Below are 15,555 nucleotides of genomic sequence, written 5' to 3'. Positions count from 1 at the left end.
GCTCTTGTATTTCTGCTTCATCTCATCCCAGGTAACTCCTCAGTGCTCTACTAGACTTTCCCACAGGTAAGTGATTTTTCTGGTGACACGTACTATCCTGATGGCGCTCCTTCCTAATGTGCCTCTGACGCACACCCAAGTCCTCCTACCCTGTCAATCCCATCCCATCCTTGCTTTCTCCAGAAAGTCTTCAGTCTTCATTATCTCTGTATCGACTATATACCCGTCCCTCTAATAGACTTGAGGCTAAGAGGAGGTGTAATTCATGTTTTTTTTTTATTTAAAGAGCACATCAATAAGGGAAGAAATGAGAGCATGAAAATAATATCCAGATAACAGCAATGAACACCAAAATTAGCACACAGGTTCAGAATTGTTCTACGCACTAGAAATAACCTAGTCACACGGCAGGGAAAGTATTTTTCTATGTGACAGGTAAGAAGTGTTCCTCTTTGCCAAGAGATCACAGAAAACAGAGGTAGAGGCAAAGCTTCTGTTCAGCCCCTGCTCATGGCTGCAGTGCAGTGAGCTCACGGTGAGACCAGGACCCAGACTGTCCTGCAGTGCTGCCTAGTGTGTCAGCACGGCTGTGAGCACTCAGGAGAACTGAGATGCAGCTTTCGAGTCATTGAGCTCTCACAGGACAGTTCCCACGTGAGGAAACAGACAAACAGGTTAAGAAACAGACCCTGTGGCTCTAAAACCCATGTCCACAGCAGGAGGATCTCCCAGGATGTCTCCTGTCATGGTGCCCTCAAGCCTGTCTCTTCCCCTGGGCATCCCTGCAGCCTCAGGAGAGACTGAGTCAATGCCGTCTAAGAGTGAAGGCTGAGCCAAAGGACGGTGGACAATGATGTGCTGAAGAGGGTACGATGTAACTGTAGACCCGAGGGCAAGGTCCTGGAAGGCAGGGCTTGAGTTTCTCCTTTCTCTAACCCCACATCCGACCATCGTGTTTGGGGTTACTCAGTGCACTGTAGAAGGTGGGGATGTGTGAGACTAAGGTTTATTCTCGTCTCCCTGTGACTGCTGAGCACATGTAGTACTTAATTTTAACACACAAATCTATAAATTATCCCCCACGCCAGGACTCCACATCAAAGGGATTCTGGGAAATTTGTTGGTTGTTGCCCTTTTACAACCAAAGCACCACCTTCCTTTCCATCTCCAGACATCAGATGCCCACCCACCCCAACCCTGTGATCTGTGCCTGGCAGATCCCATTTCTGGCACTGTGTTTCCATGTAAATGACCCACTTGGGCATCAGACCATGCCAAAGATGGCTAGACAAGGAAATGAGCTACACAGGTGCTGCCTATGCGAGAGAAAGGGCTGATGGGATTGTCTCAGTGGTCTCAATTCTCATTCCCTCATGGGACGGTGGAAGCCGTTACCTGGCAATGGAAGTTTTTACATTTGTCACACGTGGCCTGAAAATAAACGTGACACACGCCCTCCCTCCCAGACACTGTCTAGAAGCACAGGTATGATGGGCAGATCACACATGGCCCGAGAATAAAGGTGGCATACTCCCTTCTCTCCCACAGCCTCAGTTTCTCTAACCACATAGAGATTTAGGTTGCTGAATTTCCTCTGAGAGTCCTTTTCAATTCCCCCTTTTAAAGAATGATCTCTTAGTCTTTCTGGGGATCCGAGTCTAACCTAATAATGAAAACAAACATTCTTTTCCTTCTATTTGTGTGAGAAAATTTGGAAATTTAAGATGTATATTCCAAATGCGCCGTGATCTCCACTGAAATCTGATATCACTGGTAAAATCTGAGGTCACATCGTGAAAAAGAAAACTTTGGTTCTGAAATAGCCCTGGCCTGTGAAGCACTCTATCAGCTGGCGCCATCCCTTTCTGGTTGCCTAGAAAAGCTGGAACTCAGCTCTCTGGTCCAGTGGTCCCCACACTTACTGGCAGACGGCTGTTCTTTGTCAAGTCGGCAGGAGTGTATATATTCAGGTAGAGACAGTCTTCAGAGAACTGTAGAGGGATGTTCTCCTTTCTGTTGGTGAAAAGTTCTGAGAGCATCCGTCCTCCAACTGCATCTTGGGAGCACCTGGGAGGGGAGAAACAATGTCTGAGGTTCCACTAGGTTGAAGTTTGGACATATTACCCTGGAGCTGATCTTGTACTTGGAGTTTTGAGCATATAACTGAAGTTATTCACGTGGGACTGGAGTCAGTGTCAGGGATAAGAGAATCTTTAATAGGTTCCTGGTGGGACTTCTGAGATGCTAGAGTCTCCCAAGACTGCAGAAATGGGACTTTGTATCTCTCCCTTCCTGGAGCCTTCGAGATGGACCATGAAGAGAGACACTCAGATGCCGACTGCCCTAGACAGTGACACTCTCTGCACTGTCTGGACAAGGTTTGCTCACTGGGTTGTGAGATGGCAATGTAGGTAAACATGCTCTTTCTTGGAAAATCTTTCATGAAACAGGAAAATGACCTGCAGTGACAGACAGCTTGTTACAAGTCAGAGATGCTATCTTTAGGGGACACCACAGGAAGACATCCTTCTGGTTCTGTCTCTACCACTGATATACTGGGCAATCTTGGCTAAATTGCTTGCTCTGGCTTTAGCCTGCCATGGCCAGGTGAAGTGAGTGCTGTCTCTAAGCACCTCACCATCTGGCCTGCTAAAGGTTCTTTCATCTTCCTTTCCCAGCAATAATCATTGTAGACTGCCCTGATTGAGGGTCCTACAAGTCCAGTGTAGAGTGGAGTTGGTAGCAATAATTGAGTTCTATGGAGTTCCAGGCCCTGATAAACATCGCCTTGAGCAGGAAGTCATTCAAGACGCTCAACAGCCCCAAGTGTCCATTATCCTGTTTCCCAGATGGTGTCTGGCTTCCGGTTTGTCAAATAGAAACTGGAGGTGCTCAGATCACATGCCTCCATAGCTGTCCCATGATAGACATGGAAAAGGAAAGGTGGTTTACAAAATGTCTCTAGCTTAAATAATTTTCCCACCCAGTGGGAGAAAGAAGCACAATTCACGGAAACAGAAAATGAATATCCAATGAGGGATGACAGGTTCAACTTCATTAGTGTTTAGAACCCAAAAATGAAGACCAACATTGCATTATTTTATTTTTACAATGTCTTGCTGCTTATCCAATATATACATATTTTTTTTGAGCAAGACAATACCTGGAGAAAGTTCCACTGAATGGAAGTTTTCTTGTTTCCACGGGAAAAGTGTGTGCAGCTTAGATATTTCTGGAGACAAACTAATCAAATTCCTATGCTTGATTTAGAAATGTTACTTTTTGAAGTTATTCCCAATTCCCATGTGTGTGCAATGATTTGGTTACAGCAAACATATCACAGTGTTGTTAAACTGTCAAGAATATTAAAAGAACTTAACCCAAATAAAATATTAGGGGTATAAAGTCTAGTTTCATATCTAGTAAATATAACCTCTAAACTTTGATTGCTACATTTATAGTGTAGAATAATGTCGATGTTATAAATGTTATCCAAATTTTCTGTCTTTTTAATCCCTGTATAAAGAAGGACAAACACAAACAAAGAACTGGAAATACAACCTCAAATGCTAGCAGTAATTCTGTGTAGCTGACTTGTACATGATATTTAACTTTCTTTACATTTATTTCTTTGTTCTCCCCTGACTTCAGTTTTCAGTATTTATGTCTTATATTTGCAATCAGAACGGGAAAAATAGCAAATAATATTTTTAGAAGAAATGAATGCAATGATAAGGAGGTAGCCAGGAGTGGAATCTTGGAAAACCTCAAAATAACTTGCTGAGGGCACAAATATTGTCTGCACTGACATATTTAGGAAGCTGTCTGGTCTCCGTGGGCTTTTCCACTTGGTTCCTACGTTGGTTGAGGGACACTAACTACTGCACAGCTGTGACTAGGTGGCTGTGCAGACCTGGGTGTGAGAATTTGCCGTCAGTCTCACTGTTCTCTTCACCCATAAAGCTCCGCCCACACACTCTCAAGCAACACCAAGTTTCAAAATAGGAGAATAAGGTACCTTACTTCATCCCCTCTACTTTGAAAGAAGCCTACCCCAGCGGCTTACATAGGAGGGTAGGAGGTGGTGTTCTTCACGAAGCTCCAGGGCTCTGCAGGCTGTGGTGGAGCAAACCTCAGGGAGCCAAGAGGGGGCTTGGCAAAGGGGACTCCCAGGAAGACGGACACAGGCTGTGCGAATCCTTTTAAACTGACATACTTCCCCAGGACTTTGCCATGAACAGTGTTCACCACGGGTGGTGAGGACGGGTGCCCTGCTGGACAAGAGAAAATGGGAACACGCCAGTAAGGAAAAGGCAGACCTGTATTCCTGGTGAGTTTGTCACTTTAGGACTGATGGCATTGATAAAATCATCTGAACCCTTCTGGAACATGCCTTTAATCCCAGCACTTGGGAGGCAGAGGCAGACGGATCTCTGTGAATTCAAGGTCGGCTTGGTCTACAGAGAGAGAGTTTCAGGACAGCCAGAGCTACACTAAGAAACCAAGTCTTAAAAAAAACATCATTCAGCCGAAGTCACTGCAGCAAGAGAGAAAGAGAGGGCATGAATATGAGCTTTGGCTTCCACTAGAAACGTCCATCTATTGGGATCCCGGTGCAGAGCTGCAGACTGGGTGCTATGATGGACTACGGTGGTCCCTGCCCAAGGAGGGCTCACCTTGTAGGAGGGCAGCAGACACTGTACCTACTGCTGAGATGATGGACCATGGTGATCCCTGCCCACAGGAGGGCTCACCTTGTAGGAGGGCAGCAGACACTGTACTTACTACTGAGTACATGAGGTTGTGTCCTGAGATGGCAGAGAGTGAGGCCTCCTGATTGGTCACAGAAGAGCTGTGACTTAGAGCATGAGGGGGAGGGGGGGGGATGAGTGAAAAGGGGAAGGTGGTGGGGGTGGGGCTGATAGAACAGGAAGGAGAAAGGGGTGGGGCTGATAGAACAGGAAGGAGAAAGTCCTGTGGCTCACAGGAAGCATAGTACCTGGCTGGGAAGGGCGGGTGCCCTATGCCTGCTCTCAGGAGGGGCCCATGGGAGGGAAAGGTAATCCTGCATGAGAAAGAGGGGAGAGACTGGGCATCAAGTCATCTGTCCCATTGTCTCCGTTCTTGTAGAAAAGACAGTTTTGGCAGCTTCCTCACCTCTCCTATTTCTACCCATTGTGGGACCTGAACAAGCCAGGCTGGTCTTTTCTTATATGACTGGTGGACTTAGAGACACTTGATCATGGCCACTCTGATTCTTCTCTCGTCTGACCTCAGGGTCCTCAGTTTGTCAGAACATCCCTTATTAGACAGGTCTTCTTTCATTCTTAATCTGTTTTCCTTTGAATAGATATGTATAAACAGCCTCTACCTTAGGATATTCTGGAAGACCATGGAGAATGGGTGAGAGGCTGACAAGCATCTCCAGCAGTTCAAAGAGGTAAAGGAGGGTAAAGTCTGAACAGAAAGAGCCTGGGGCCTGTGTTACTTGGCAATGTTCTTCTACCCTGGAGTGGTTAGAAACAGATTAGCCAGGGTCGAATGCCTCGTGTCAAGTGGGAACACAACAGTGACACCAACATCATGTAGTTATGTATTTAAAAATTATGTGACACACAACATGCATTACTGAACACTTGCTGTGTGCTCAAGCACCGTCAGTCTCCTTAAATAGTTCCTCAAAGAAATCTTGCCAGCTGCCTACTCAACAGGTGAGCAGGGAAGATTTCAACAAGTACCCATTACCTAGAGATGACAATGGGGTGGTTTTGCAGGGTGGCCAGCAGCGAGGGAAATTTCTGCTCGGAATTTCTGTCTGTTCTTATTCTTCCTTGCCTTTTGGTTCAAACCTTGCACTGTTACAAGGAAGGAAGATTGAGACATAGCTTTCAGAGTTCTGGTGGCTGAGCACCGGGCTAGACTCCAGAGTCAAAAATAGACTTGGGCATCTTTGACATTAGGGAGCTGAGTTCCCAGGTTGCCTCAGTCTTTCCTCCATGTAGGGACACAGGCATATGCCAAGACCCCTCATTCACCTCAGTACTGACGGTGGATTTTACTTTCTATATCTGTTGCTTTGATGCATGAGGCTCTGCATATCCTGAGGGACCTGTGACCCCCAGGGTCTAAGTAATACAGGTCCCACCCCCAGTTTCCTCCTTTATCTGAGTGTCTCGCCTCGGTCACCCCACCTGTCCTGGTCTCCAAGATCTAAGCACCAAAAACCTGAGGGCAGTCATATAATTCCCAGACCCCTGAAGAGCTCCAGGTCGCCATCTCTGGGCCAGCTAACTAACTCCTCCTCTCTTCTTTCAAGTGAAACTATAGTGATTGTTCTTGCCCTTGTCCCTCCACTGCCCTGGTTCTGACTGACCCACTGTTTCCCCTTCTACACCATCCCTGTGATCTGTCCCTGTCTCTTGGGAGCTTGAGGACAAAATCTTCATTTCAATAGTCTGATACTAACCGAGGCAAAATTTCTGCTAATGCATTAAGTTTTTACTCAATCTTTTTGCCTATCTCTTGACCTAACCTCTTGCCTATCTCTAGAACTAGGGCATCCTAAATGATGTAGAATCAACCACAAACAACCTCCTATTTTGTCCTCAGTGAAGAGGAGGCCCTGGCATCTCTACTGTGTGTGTAGGGGGGTCATCTGGACACTGCACCATCTAGGCACCTCCAAGTTAAGGATATAGACATGGAGTTGGATATAGACATGGAGTTGTTGACTGGGAGTCAGTCTTGTGTCTGGCTCCTGAATTTGTATTTCCAACATTTTGCTCAGCCTCTCTATGACCTGCGTGCAGACTGACTAAGAACCCCAGGGAAACAGACTTTCTCCAGTCTTCCTGTGCCAGCTGCCTGCAGCTGGATATTCAGTAGCTGTCCTCGCCTAGGTCTCTGAAAGACTAAGGTTCTTTGGACTTCACAGCACCACTTCAGGAAAGCAAAAATATCACCAAGCAACCAGGACTATTTTGTCCTTGCTGGGCAAATGTCATCATCCACTTGTGCCCAGAACAAAGACTGTGAATGTACACGCAGACATTGTAATCTGGAAGAACTTACCCCAAGCTGTGCAAGCAACAAGAGAAAGCCAGGCCAGAGGGTAGAGCTGCATTGTGGACGGACAGGACTCCGCGGGTCTGTGAGGTATCTGCTGCTCTGGCAATGCTTCTGCTGTGGACCCTGGGACATGCCTCCTTAAGTTTTCATCAACCAGGCCAGTTATGTAACCTAAGGTGACACAAAAGCTCTCCTCTTCCAAAGAGCTCCCTGGGTGTCAGCTGGGACCTCTAAGCCACACCCACTAGGAGTTTAACCTCTTTTATCTGGTCCATATCCAATACCCAGATTACAAACAGCCGCACTCCCACCCAACAGCTTATGTGCATGGTTCTCCCTGAATGCTCTCACTCTCACCTCTGTGAACCTTGGACTCCTAGGAGGCAGCAGCAGGCAGGTGCCTGCAGGTAGGGGGAGGTTCTGGTCTGGGCTCCTTATACAATGTAGGAAATTGTTAGAACATACTCACACTGCTCATCTGGGACGTGAGGACACATTACTCAGTCTCCCTGGATTGGCATTTCTTAGATCCATGCTCTCAAGTTTGGAAGGAATCTCACTTTCCATCAACCTTCAGCATCTTTGCAGTATTCATGCCAAGTGACCTGGCCCACCACATGGCACCTTCAGGGTCAAGGAAATCTATCGTTCAGAACAAGGCCTTTGAACACAATGTTCTTACAGTAAAGCCCCACTGATAGCAATCATTGCCTCTAAGAGTACATGAATATATGGTTTCTTCAAACATCTGCCAAGTTGCTTGGCCTCTCCTTTCATAGGAACGCACAACAGCAGGTGGTGGTAGGTGGTGCATCTCTAGAGTTGCTGGCTCTGGCCTGTTTCAAGAACGTCCATCGCTTTTCATGCTTTCATGTCTGGGTACGTCTTTTCATCTTATCGTTGTGCATTTGGTGTATTTTACTTAGCCATTTATTTTTAAGTCTTTGAGATACATCGCTAGGTTGTTTGTGTTTCCATTTTCATTTGATTTTAAGAATCTTTAATTACTTAAAAATTAGAAAATTTCAACTCATTCATTTTGGAAAAAGTTTATGAACTGATAAAATAATAGATACTCTCTAGATCCGTGGGGGAGTATTCTGTAAACTTAAATCCATTGATGCATATCCATGTCCTTCTAAAATACAGGCGGTCATGACAGAACTCCTTTGTTCTGAGTCCCGTAAGTTGTGTTTCCATTTTCATTTCATGTAAGGAATTTTGTAATCTGCTCCCTCTTCCCTCTGTTTCTTTAATGAATCATTGTCCATTGCAAATTATATTGTGCAGTCTTCATTATTCATACTTGTATGATTTCTTTACAGTTTCACTCTCTATGATCTGACACAGTGAAAGAAGTTATTGCAACTTCCATATTCCTATTTGTACATGTTTTATGGTTTGCTAAGACTTTATTGTCTAAAATGGGACATGTTTGGAAATCATTCCATAAGATGATGAAATGATTGTGGATTTTGCATCTGTTATGAAATATTCTGTAAATTTCTGTGGGGTTTGTATGATGTGCTGGGTAATTTAATTCTAATATTTATTGCCTTTTTTATTTTGATGATCTCCCTATTGGTAAGAGGAGGGTATTGAAATCACCTATTGTGTTTGTGCTAGAGTCCTGATATTACTGCTATTATGTTGGTTCCCTAACATTTTATGAATTTGCAATCATTGTATTTTGGAATGGGTTTGTGTATTTACCAATATGTCTTTTCTGACTCATTTTGTTATAAAGTCTGTTGAGTCAGGTATGATTCTAGCTTCTCTTGCTTGCTTTCAGATTCTATTTGAATGTCCTTTCCCCTCTGTTTGTGGAAGTTTTTTTTTTTTTATTGTGAGGTGAGTCTCTTGCAAGTAACAAACTGTGAGTGCACCTTTACCAATCTAATCAGCTAGTCTGTGTCTTTTATTTGGAGAAATAGTCTTGTTTACATTCTTTGATTTTTAGCAGTCTGCACTAGTTCTGCTGTTTATTGTTTTCTTCTAGTTGTTTTGAGTGGGTTATGACTGCTTCTTTCTCTTCTGTTTTCCAGATCTTTGGCTTCTCACTGATTTAACAATGCTCAATTTTTCATGATCCTTATTTTGAATGGGTTATGCCTGCCTTTTTCTCTTCGTTTTCCAGAGCTTTGGCTTCTCACTGATTTAACAATGCTTGATTTTTTCATGATCCTTATTTGCTTATTTTCTCTTTCCTTGTGACTTAGTCTTTCTTCTCTTGCCATGGCTGATTTTTATCTTACTTCTCTAATGCTGGTTTAGCACTTACAAATTCCTTAGTTATGTGTTTTGAATGCTTTTTTTTTCTACTTCAATTTTGAAGAATAACTTTGTTGGTATAAGTAATCTAGATGGGTTGTTATTTTTATTTGACAATTGAAAACAGAGGAAAATAACATAATATACTAAAATAGTAAAAATCAATAAATGTTTACAAATAACTAACTGTAATAAAAACAGAATATATTCAAAAGAGAGAACTATGAAAGAAGGGAGGGAAAAATAAAATTAAACAGCAAAATAAGGGCTTGTGGGATGGCTTAGTATATACAGTCCCTTGTTGCCTGACAACCTTCATTCTATCTTAGAACCCACACCCTGGAAGGAGAGGACAGATTCCTATAGATTATATTTGTACTGTTCATCCTGACCAGCAAGGTATTTTGTGAGTGGAGTCAATTGTAACTCTTCAGATCCTCTGATCACCAGAATGAGGGGGGTGGACAGCGCTGATGTTATCTTCACAGCTAAGTCTGGATGGAACTGATGCTGTCATGTGCCATGGTTGCTAGCATACATTTCTTTTGCCTGCTGGGTTAAGTGGAGTGAGGGTGGTGATATGCTATGGTGTTACAACATTCACACTGAAAGTTTGGAATGAAGTGAGAGACTGAAACATTCCCCCCCAGTCACATGACCACTTTCTCACAGAAAAACAAGCTCTCAAGGCTGAATTGTCAATCTGCCAACAGAAATTTGTTGGGGGCTCATGGAGACATGAAAATGCTGGAAGTATTTCTTCCAGAGTAACAGTCTTAGACTCTGCTTCTTTCTTATGATGACCACATCTCCGCTGAAAGTACCCTGATGATCATGCGTGTCTCCCAAATGGTTATTTATAACCCCAGTCTGCTCGGTTTAACCCCTGCTGTGTTACTCAGTCTAGATCGCTGCTCATTTATTTGTCTCTTGTTAGCTGGGTCATCTCTTCTGTGCCTGTCACTTTTGCGTTTAATATTTAATAAAGTATCTACAAAAAAGAAATAAACTGAAGTAGATGGTATTTGTGAGTAAGCATGAGCATGCTAGTTTTGCGGTTACTCTGATGAAACCCCCATTCTTTGCTTGTGTGTGTGTGTATGTGTGTTAATGGGCTTGAATTTTTCTAGTATAGGATATAAATGAGGCTTCATATTCTTTTTGTTCTCAGCTGAATCCTAAGACATACTTATCCTTACAAAGGGAGTAGTTACCACATCCCTATATCCTCTAGTTTTTAAATATGTGTCCTGTGAGGTTCCATGTGACAATAAACTACTAAAAGCTCAATCAGTCCTCAAATGTCACCTTTTCTGAATATGCTGACTCTCATTAATACGTCTCCTTTCTGTATTCCAACACTCATAACCCATTTGCTATGTGATTGTTTTTGTCTTTGGATTGTTCTTTTGAACAGAGAGAATGTTTAGTTTATTCTTGCATCTCCTCCCAGATACCATATTTCCAAAGTTATCATGTAGGGATGGATGGAGCTGGCCAATATATGAACTATTGGTGAGTTGTAAAGATTCACCAATTACTACTTAAATGATTGGGTGAAAAGTCACAGATGCTGACTGAATGGCTCTTAGATTATGATCAAATTGGAAGTTATTGACAAGTTCTGGTGGCTCTATACTAGACCAAGAGAATGGTTTCAGTGAATTGGATGGGGGGATGGATAGACGGAAGGCAATAAATGGATAGGTAGTTATCTTTGACTCTTCACAGAAGCTGTCTCTGAAAACAGAAAAGTAGGTAGTAACTGTGATAATTTAGATAGCCTGTAATCAGCCAAGGTAAGTTATGATACTGTTCATAAAATCTTTGTACAGACTGTCTCCGTCCTTAGTGTTCAGAATAGTAATGTGGGAATGTAGAATTTTAAATTCTTCAAATACATTTGGAAATAAGACTATAACATATTAATTTTTGAAAGAACTATGGCATTGTTAAATAACTTTTATTATACTTTTATTGTGTGTTTTGTGACATTTGGTATTTTTATTATAAAAGAGAGATAAAAACCAATCTCAATAATATTAGAAGGATAATACTGTTTCCAAGAGTCAAGAAAATGGCCCAGATATCTTCTTCAAAACTACAGGAGACTTAAAGTTCTTGTCAAATAGATCTTTCACTTCCTTGGTCAGAGTTACCCCAAGATATTTTATGCTATTTGTGGCTATCGTGAAAGGTGATGCTTCTCTGATTTCACTCTCTGCTTCCTTATCCTTAGTGTATAGGAAGGCAACTGATTTTTTGGAGTTGATCTTGTATCCTGCCACATTACTAAAGGTGTTTATCAGCTGTAGGAGTTTTTTGGTAGAGTTTTTGGGGTCGCTTATGTATACTATCATATCATCTGCAAATAACGAAAGCTTAACTTCTTCCTTTCCAATATGAATCCCCTTAATCCCCTTATGTTGTCTTATTGCTATTGCTAGAACTTCAAGCACTATATTGAAGAGGTATGGAGAGAGTGGACATCCTTGTCGTGTTCCTGATTTTAGTGGGATGGCTTTGAGTTTCTTTCCGTTTAATTTGATGTTAGCTGTTGGCTTGCTGTAAATAGCTTTTATTATATTAGGTATGATACTTGTATCCCTAATCTCTCCAAGAACTTTATCATAAAGGGGTGTTGAATTTTGTCGAATGCTTTTGCAGCATCTAATGAAATGATCACATGGTTTTTTCTTTCAGTTTATTTATATGGTGGTTTACATTGATAGATTTTCATATGTTGAACCAGCCCTGCATCTCTGGTCGTCTACTTGATCATAATGGATAATTTTTCTAATGTGTTCGTGGATTTGATTTGCCAGTATTTTATTGAGAATTTTTGCGTCAATGTTCATGAGTGAGATAGGCCTGTAATTTTCTGTCTTGGTTGGGTCTTTGTGTGGTTTTGGTATCAGGGTAACTATAGAAGAGAAAGTGGGAAGTATTCTACAACACATGGGCACAGGAGACCACTTCCTACGTATAACCCCAGCAGCACAGACATTAAGGGCAACACTGAATAAATGGAACCTCCTGAAGAAGCTTCTGGAAAGCAAAGGACACTGTCACTAAGACAAAAAGGCAACCCACTGACTGGGAGAAGATCTCCACCAACCCTGCAACTGACAAAGGTTTGATCTCCAAAATATATAAAGAACTCAAGAAACTAGACTGTAAAAGGCTAATCAACCCAATTATAAAATGGGGCACTGAGCTGAACAGAGAATTCTCAACAGAAGAAGTTCAAATGGCCAAAAGACACTTAAGATCATGCTCAACTTCCTTAGTGATCAGGGAAATGCAAATCAAGACAACTTTAAGATACCATCTTACACCTGTCAGAATGGCTAAAATAAAAAATACCAATGATAGCCTTTGCTGGAGAGGTTGTGGAGAAAGGGGTACACTCATCCATTGCTGGTGGGAATGCAAACTTGTGCAACCACTTTGGAAAGCAGTGTGGCAGTTTCTCAGGAAATTCGGGATCAATCTACCCCTGGATCCAGCAATATCATGCTTGGGAATATACCCAAGAAATGCCCTATCATACAACAAAAGTATATGCTCAACTATGTTCATAGCAGCATTGTTTGTAATAGCCAGAACCTGGAAACAATCTAGATGCCCTTCAATGGAAGAATGGATGAAGAAAGTGTGGAATATATACATATTAGAGTACTACTCAGCAGTAAAAAACAATGACTTCTCGAATTTTGCATGCAAATGGATGGAAATAGAAAACACTATCCTGAGTGAGGTAAGCCAGACCCAAAAAGAGGAACATGGGATGTACTCACTCATATTTGGTTTCTAGCCATAAATAAAGGACATTGAGCCTATATTTCGTGATCCTAGAGAAACTAAATAAGAAGGTGAACCCAAAGAAAAGCATATAGGCATCTTCCTGAATATTAACCTTCATCAGGCGATGAAAGGAGACAGAGACAGAGACCCACATTGGAGCACCAGACTGAAATCTCAAGGTCCAAATCAGGAGTAGAAGGAGAGAGAGCACGAGCAAGGAACTCAGGACCGCGAGGGGTGCACCCACACACTGAGACAATGGGGATGTTCTATCAGGAACTCACCAAGGCCAGCTGGCCTGGGTCTGAAAAAGCATGGGATAAAACCGGACTTGCTGAACATAGCGGACAATGAGGACTGCTGAGAAGTCAAGAACAATGGCAATGGGTTTTTGATCCTACTGCACGTACTGGCTTTGTGGGAGCCTAGGCAGTTTGGATGCTCACCTTACTAGACCTGGATGGAGGTGGGTGGTCCTTGGACTTCCCACAGGGCAGGGAACCCTGATTGCTCTTCGAGCTGATGAGGGAGGGGGACTTGATCCGGGAAGGGTGAGGGAAATGGGATGCGGGGGAGGCAGAAATCTTTAATAAATAAATAAATTTAAAAAAATTTAAAAAAAGAAAACAGAAAAAAAGAACTGAAAAAAAAACTACAGAAGAGAGGAAAGCTAGGGTAAAAGGTTGGGGACCACTAGAACAGGTACATCTGCCGATTCTAGTAGTCTCCCAGAGTTCTTCTGTCTTCCGGTGAAGGCAGTGAACCATGGCAGCTGATGTGCTTTTACAACCAGCCATAACAGCAATTCTCTTCAGTACTTCATAAGCCACAGTAAATGTCAAAAATAATGTTCATACCTCTGTCAATATAGCTCAGAGTTCTACCAATACCCACTTTCTAATGATGGTACATGTTTGCCCAAAACATGCAATACCAGCAAGTGTGGGTTCTGGGTCCCTCAGAGTTTGCACCTACTTCTAATTGGAATTTGGTGCAGACTATTTAAATATTGGAGCCTGTGTCAACTTTATAATTTGTTAAATGGAGCAGGGCATGGTGGCATACACTTTAATCCCAGAACATGGGAGGCAGGGGCAGGCGGATCTCTGTGAGCTTTATGCCAGTTGGGTCTACAGAGTGAGCTGCAGGACAGTCAGGGTTACATAATGAGACCCTGTCTTAAAAACAGAAACAAATCATTTGGTAAGTGAGCACAGTATTGTGAATGTGGATGGGTTAAAAGAGGTCATGTGCAGTGTGGTAAAGAAAAAAACCCGAGAATTCTACCGTTTGTTGCAGAGCCACTTCCCCCATGCTCTGGCCAGGTGGCTTTACCACCGACATATGGACTGTATCCATCCTATGAAGAGAAGTTATACATGTGATGTGCTCAGGAAGGTGACCCTTGATGTCACACCAAAGCTTACACAGAGTGCAGTGTGTCTACGGAACACGATTCATATGAGATCGCTCCAGAACTTCCAGAGCTTGGCCTAGATGTGAGCCCCAAATAAACTCTATCCATTGACCTTGTCTACTGCTTCCTCATGGCAAGAAAGATCCATGAGGAGAGGAGACAAAAGGGCACAGAAACTGCCCAGCATGGATTTTACCTCAGCCAAGGACCTGGTATTCTTTTCGAAGAGGCCTTTAGTGAGGGCCACTCCACTTTCAGAAATAGCCCTGTGGAAGAGATTCTTGGCCAAGGGAGACATCACCTGGTAGAGGAAAGTAGAGGAGACTTTATACTCATAGTGACTCATAGACTTCTGTGGGATCGGGGTTTGATCTTCATGCGATCACCAGATGACAAGCATGAAGCTTCAAGCTTGGTTCTGCTGGCTCCTAGCCAACATGGCATGACCTCAGTGGTCCCACGTGGCAGTCAGCACCAAATTTTATTTGCCTTATAGCTGAACTTCATTTGGACATCCTTCTGGAAAGATTCACAGAAAACATTCAAATATTCAGAAGAAGGCAGAACTGAAAGACAAGTCCATTCCAACAGACAGGTGTTCACACACTGTGTGCCAAAGCCGAGAAAAGAGACTACTAAGCAAACGGAAACTGTAAGCAAGCACGCATAGCCGTCCTTACAGCTGATGGAGTATACTTCAACTAAAACTAATTAGAAGAGATAGCAGAACAATGCATATTAATAAAGGGAGCAGTTAATCTAGAAGATACAGCAATTATGAAGCAAATATTTGTAGCCCCATAATCTCTTTTTTGTTAAATCAATTTATTTTTTAAAACTATCTTTTCTCATGTTACATACCTATCTTACTCCCACTCCCTCCCCTCCTCCTGCTCCCTCCATCCTCACACCTTTCTTCCCGCCATTTACTCCTCAGAGAGGGTAAGGCTTCTCATGGGGTCAACAAAGTCTGACACATCACTTTGAGGTGG

The 15,555-nt window shown here is 42.8% G+C and overlaps 1 protein-coding gene across 1 annotated transcript in view; it reads right to left on the bottom strand.

The window, feature by feature from the left end:
- The window catches only part of LOC130863567 (carboxylesterase 1D-like), a 28,213-nt gene extending 21,090 nt beyond the window's left edge, over positions 1 to 7,123 (bottom strand). The window contains exons 1-3 of the mRNA XM_057753678.1: positions 7,072 to 7,123; positions 4,067 to 4,271; positions 1,923 to 2,067 (exon numbers count right to left, since the gene is read on the bottom strand). Coding sequence (XP_057609661.1) covers positions 1,923 to 2,067; positions 4,067 to 4,271; positions 7,072 to 7,123 — 402 coding nt within the window. The remainder of the gene's footprint in view (positions 1 to 1,922; positions 2,068 to 4,066; positions 4,272 to 7,071) is intronic.
- Between the last annotated feature and the right edge of the window lie 8,432 nt (positions 7,124 to 15,555).

The sequence above is a fragment of the Chionomys nivalis genome, chromosome 21, assembly GCF_950005125.1.
Source record: "Chionomys nivalis chromosome 21, mChiNiv1.1, whole genome shotgun sequence".
NCBI classification, from domain to species: domain Eukaryota; kingdom Metazoa; phylum Chordata; class Mammalia; order Rodentia; family Cricetidae; genus Chionomys; species Chionomys nivalis.
This window is presented reverse-complemented; position numbering and strand designations above follow the sequence as displayed.